The sequence below is a fragment of the Atta cephalotes genome, assembly GCF_000143395.1.
Source record: "Atta cephalotes unplaced genomic scaffold scaffold00025, whole genome shotgun sequence".
Classification (NCBI taxonomy): Eukaryota; Metazoa; Arthropoda; class Insecta; order Hymenoptera; family Formicidae; genus Atta; species Atta cephalotes.
This window is the reverse complement of record NW_012130089.1, coordinates 3010269-3016735: the sequence shown is the minus strand read 5'-3', so window position 1 is coordinate 3016735 and position 6467 is coordinate 3010269. Positions and strand designations below refer to the sequence as shown.

The 6467-nt window shown below is 29.7% G+C and overlaps 1 protein-coding gene across 1 annotated transcript; it reads right to left on the bottom strand.

The window, feature by feature from the left end:
• Window positions 1–3697: 3697 nt before the first annotated feature.
• Window positions 3698–5315, bottom strand: LOC105620302 (lysophospholipase-like protein 1). Its single transcript, XM_012201806.1, has 4 exons — window positions 5228–5315; window positions 4975–5099; window positions 4473–4733; window positions 3698–4065 (listed from the first exon to the last, which is right to left on the bottom strand). Exons 1-4 carry the CDS (start codon window positions 5313–5315, stop codon window positions 3841–3843), a joined length of 699 nt encoding a protein of 232 aa, XP_012057196.1. The 3' UTR covers window positions 3698–3840.
• Window positions 5316–6467: the final 1152 nt, after the last annotated feature.

The window sequence follows — 6467 nt, the reverse complement described above, 5'->3', positions numbered from 1 at the left end:
TATATATATGTGTGTGTGTGTGTGTGTGTGTGTGTGTGTGTGTGTGTGTGTGTGTGTGTGTGTGTGTGTGTGTGTGTGTGTATGTTTTTCCTTTTAAAGATTTCTCCCTATAATAATATTCTTAGCTCAAGGGACGCACCGATTCATTCCCCTTTCATGTCCGTTCTCCACAGGTCGCCCGTCGTTGAACATCGATCCCACGTCAAGCGTACGTCGATGTGTTTTCGTGTCGCGATTAATAACATGCGTTTTACATCTCCCTCGCGAGTCGATAGTACAACGAAACGTGAACGTTGGTGTCACGACGCGACATCGGTGACGAGAACGCCGCCAGGCCAGTGGGGCTACCTATCACCCATCCCGAAGTCACTCGAAGGGGTGCAGCAATCCCGTCGCAGTTCGCCCTGTTCGTTTCACTGCGCACACGTCGGCGGTGGACTCGTCGGCGCGATTCCACCTTCCTCACTCTCGTCGTCGTGTCGGTGTAAACCCCGCTGGAAGGCAATAAAGTCGAGAAGATATATATTTTTTTATCTATAAGATGTAATAGGGTCTGTCTAGACAAACTTGTAATAAACGTATATATGCATAAATATTATTCAATTACATTTTATGGGCTTTTATAATAGAAATGCGATTGGATGCAATATTTTTTATGTATATTATGCGGCTATACAAGTCTGGATAAACTCTTGATTGCTATGTAATTTGAAGCTTTTGATGAGAAGCATCAAAGAGAAAATCAGTCTTCAAAATTGCGACCTAATTTTATTTCTCAACAAGAACTTCTTAAGCATTAATAAAGTATAATGTAATTACTTTAATTAAGTATTAATAAAGTATAATGTAATTATAAATTGAAATAAAAGAGTAGATAATATTAGTCATTTATAAAGTTAATAATGTAATAATCGATACTCAATATTTTCATACATAAAATATAACGTATCTTCGGTATCTTTGAAGTTAGCGTAATAATCAATTTGAATGAAATATTTTTATACACAAGTAGATATTTTTTGTATAACGTATCCTCTCTGACAAAAATAAAAAGCGTAGAGAATGACAGAAGTGTAAATGAAACTTTTATAGGTGAAACATAAAAGAATCATTAAACCTTTCCTTTTATGTGTCGTTCTCTTTATTTTCATCCCTCAAAAACCTCGTTTATTGCTTTTACTATTTTTTCCCTTATATGTTAATGCCCTTATATTTATTTTTGTCAGGATAATCATGTATTCTATTGGATGTTAAAACATTGTAAAATAATTTTTATAAATATATCTATTATAATTTATAATAAGCTATATAAGTCTAGAATTAATAAATCTTTTATAAACATATTTTTTTCAATTGTAGAAAAAATTACAGTAAAATAATTTTCTTCAAAATTTTTATAGATTAAAATGCAGAAATACTGGATAAGTTTACTATTTTTTTAAAATTTTTTATATATGAATTCTAAAATATTCTAAGATTTTCTTATTTTATAATCTCTGAAGAAATATCTTAAACGCCTTCAAATATCTATCTTCAAATTTTGTAACATTTTATCAGAAATTTTAGAATAGTTCAAAATTCACATAGATGAAGAATTTTAGAAAAAAATGTAGACTTATTTGACCCTTCTAAAAAAATATTTCAATTTGTATTAAAAAATCTGAGAAATTTTCTAAACAATTACAATTATATAACAGTTTTGAAAAAATTTAAAACTTACGTAAAGTTCTAAAAAATTTTCAGAAAAATTTTCATCAGAAATAATAAGGAGCAGTGATCAAATTTTAAAGATAAGAGCAGAAAGAAGCGACAAATCAAAATAATCGCGACCATTCACATCATTGTCAAAAAGTTATTTTTCTTCTTTCGATAGCCAAGTATCCCGACAATAAATCGACAATTGCGTGAGTAAATTTGTTTTAAAAGTTTTAAAAGTAGATTTTTATCATCGTGTATTGCTTATGCTCGAAAAGCTCAACCAGAGAGAGCTCAAATAATCGCACATGCGAAACACAAAGTAGCAACAATATAACTGTTTTCGATTTGACGTTCAATTGATTCATCTGTTTTACGTGCATTCATTTGGATGGACTATAATGTGGAAGCACTTGAAAATCCTTGAGAATTCAAAAATTAATACAATATCACTGAAACAATCATCATAATATACATATTTATATCTGCGAGATTTCAATTCCAGAATTTAATAATCTTTTATTAAAATTTCAAAATTAATATTAATAAATTTTTTAAACATGTGTTTTCTCTTTTAATTATGGAAAGTCGAAGAAATAAAATATGATCAAGATGTTGTATTACATTCAAATGCAAACGTAAGATTGATAATTTATTGCTATTTTTCGTTCTACAATATGCACTAATGATTCACCGACATATTTCGTTTTAACCGCCTAATAACAGGCAGATAATAAATATTTTATTGCCTGGATTCGAGCAACAAGTTAAAAACAATTTGTAAACAACACTGATTGATATAAAATAGATTATAAGTATATTCTATAGATTCGAGAATTTAGTTGAGAAACAACATAAAAAAATTAGTACTATGAAATATAATAAATTGAAAAATGGATTTAAGCGAAAGATTGCATGTGATGCAAGTATGTAATAAACACAAGTCGTTAACAATGTGAACACGTTTGTTCGTTACGTAAAAAGCAGGTCAAGTGGATAGTATCGATTTTATTCAAATTCCTGGTTTTATTTAATAATGAAGGAAAAATTAATAATGAAAATTGACTGAGTTAACAATAAACAAATTCTCAGGAGTAGAATACAATACAATAGTTGAATAACTTCTCTTTTAAAGTTCTCTGTAGAAAATATAATTCGAGGTTAACGTGCGTTATTTTGGATTAATTTTATAACGCGAGATAAATCTCGTATTGCGTTGTTGTAATTACACATAATTATGCGAAATTGGCAGAGCATTTGCTTTTGACTATGAATATTTTCATTATTAAACAATAAAAGTCGACACGTGGCAAAATTTTTTAAACAGAACGAATTTCTCAACGGCATACGACTACAATGCGGGATGTTGGAAGCTAATATTTTATATTTTAATCACATAACAATTAAATTATTTATTTAATTAAAAATATAAAATATTAGCTGCCAACTTCCCGCGTTGTAGTTGTATACCATTGAAAAATTCATTGTTTTAAAAAATTTTACGTATCGATTTTTATTGTTTAATAATGAAAATATTTATAGCCAAAAGCAAACGCTCCAATTTCGCATAATTATGTGTAATTACACTAAAATGAACTTCAACTGTTTTTTGCTAGCAAATAAATTTTAAATCTATCAATAGATATTTTTAATTTTTATCAAATTGATTAAAACCTATGAACTTACAATATCAACATTATTTTTTAATTTGTCATAAAATAACTTTATTTTTTGTATAGTTTAAACAATTTTCCTAATAAAATAATTGTTCCGATTTAAAAAAAAAATAAAGGGACAAAGTGAATTAATAAGATGCGGAAGGATTTAAATATTTTGAAGGTTGGAGCCAATTTATCGATCTTGATGATGTGAATTAACATTATTCATGACATGCACGTACTATATAATCACCCAATATGACATAATGGTACAATTTATCTTACTGCATACAGGAGTCAGTCTTTTTTAAATTTATCACTCCTTTGATATGACTCTTATGTCGTAATCAAACTTAATTTTTATTGCTTTCATTACATAACACCTACCGCAAACATATTTCTAAAAACAAATACGATATACACCATTTTACAGCCTTGATTATAATATACATATCAACAATGATTTTAATATTTAACAATTTGAATATTATTCATCTGGCAAGATTTGAAGGAGCCAGTCCTTCCAATTTTGGATCTCTTCACGACTCAACTCGTGCTCCATATTTTGTAGTGGCACAAATTTCACGTTTACTCCAAGATCCTTCAGATTCTTAGCACTCTCTTCAGCCCATTTAATAGGAACCAAAGTATCTGCTGTGCCATGGTATTGAACAAGTGGTACCTTGCTAAATTCTGGTTTCATTTTCAAATACTGTAATTAAATATGAATAATAAATAAATCTTGTATAGAATAAAAAGACTATTCCGTCAATTTCAATTTTAAAGTGATATTCACAACAGCAAAAAATATTTCTTTGTGATGAAGTGCTTACAAATATACTGTACAAACCTGACTGTTTCTTGAGAGAACACAAGCAAATCTTCAAATATTCAAGACTGTTTATTAGCGAAGAAAATAGCTTTTATTGTAAAATGCAATTATTGTAAAATTCTTTAACATAATTGATTTATACTTTTAGATTCAGTGAAGAATTCAGGACAAGATCAATCATAAAGAATTTTACAACAATTGTAAAGCTATTTTTCTTACGGAATACAGCCAAATATAAACAGTGTTATGTAAAATAAACAAAATGCCTTTCTTTATTCTATATTTACCTCATAGACTATAGAATCCTTATTCAAAAAGGAAGACATAACGAAACAGCCAGCTACAGTTGGTCGGTATCTATATGCTAAATGCAATGCAAGACAGCCACCCATCGAAAATCCACCCAGAATTATTCTGCTCAACGGAATTCCATCATTTATTTCGTTGTCAATCCATTCTGATACATTTTCACACATGGAATTAATTGACTCTAAGTGTTCTGGAACTTGAATAGATATTGCTGCACGATCAAACCATACATTTTGCATCTATAACAAAGTTTAATAAAATCAAGTATAATGAAGTAAAATCAAGAAATTATGAAAAGAATATCCTGGAATCTCTTGACTAATAAATCACTAACAAAAAACTTTCAAATATATTTATAAACAAATATTTATATATATATATATATATTCAGATTTATATAGATAATTAGATACAAATATAAAAATCAAACATTCCAGGTTCATAATTATTTCACAGTTAATCATAATTATATCCTATTACCATTCCATTGTTAGGTGTGTAGGGTTGACTAGGTGCACTAAGATAAATTAATTTTATATGTGGAAACTGTAGAATTTCTCTATTAAGAATACGAATCCATTCTGAGAAATTTTCTGCTGTGTCACCTGCAGAAATGAAATTGAATGCAATGAAAAAAAATTAGCAGTTACAGCAAATCTTAAAAGTTACAGCTATCTTAAAAATTCAATTATGTTTTTTTGTTTATTACAATTACACAATTAGATTAATATACCAGAACCATGAAAACAAAATACAGTAGCAGTATGTTTTCTTGTGGCTCGCACGACGTGTCCACTTAAAACTCTTCTGAGTTTCTCCATTTTCTCAATGCAACTTATTTATTGCTTACTATTTGTTTTAGCATCAACTTCTCTTGTGATTTTTAAATGATAAAAGTACATAAATAAATTCTACATTAAACAATACAAATTCATTTTAATATCACTTTATTACTTCTATATATTATATATCATGGAAGAGAGAAGATGGTGTGGGAATTAGTGTGCAGTTAGTCTCTCTCTCTCTAAATTTCCGTCCTTTCTGTCTATGGATGTCATGAGATTCAAGAGCTACAACTGTGAAACGCGAAACATAAGGCGGTATTCATAGTCCGATTTTATTTTTAACTGTCTTAAGTATAATGTCTTAAGATGTTAATACAATCTTCGGATTGACTTACGATGTCTTAAGATTGAATTTAAAACAGTCTTAAATGTAAGAATCGACTATGAATACCGACTTGTTACACATTGTAAAGTTGGTACTGAATCTTTCCTTGTGTCAGAAAAGGAGCAAGTGCAGATAGTGCAGTAACTTTACTATTGTAATGTGATTGGTCACTACGCCATCTCGATACTTCGAGAGTCGCGATATGCGATATTGCGATTCTCGAAATGTCGATCTTCAAAATCAAGTAATATACCCGCCTAAACGAGTAAAGTGAACCCACCATGATGGCTGTAGATTCAACTCGTATCGGTAAGTGCCAATACTTTTGCAGATAATTAATTTCTAAAAGTGCACTAGCTCTCCAGAAATTATAATAAATATCTGAAATGCCATGCCTTTGCCGTTTGTACCACATCGTGTGTGTATGCCAATAATCTGGAGAAAATATAACCCATAAACACAGACCTATCAGAACGAGTCACAATAGGTTTATTTGCGTTGCATGCTCTAACATGCTCTAAAATGCTCCTACTATAGCATTTACTCACTCTAATGCGCACTTGAAGTGAGTAGGAGCTATAGCAGGAGTACATTGGAGCAAGCGACGCGACAAACTTAATAACGTCCAAATGACGTTAAAATGAAGTTAAAATGAATCGTTACTTTGATCAAAAAATGATTTTTAGCAAATTATCAGTTATTTTTACGTCATTTTGATGACTTATGTTCTGTTTTACAGACCATTAGGGACTAGAATTGAAAAATTATGTATTACTTTATATAAATTAATGCCGTTACTTTTT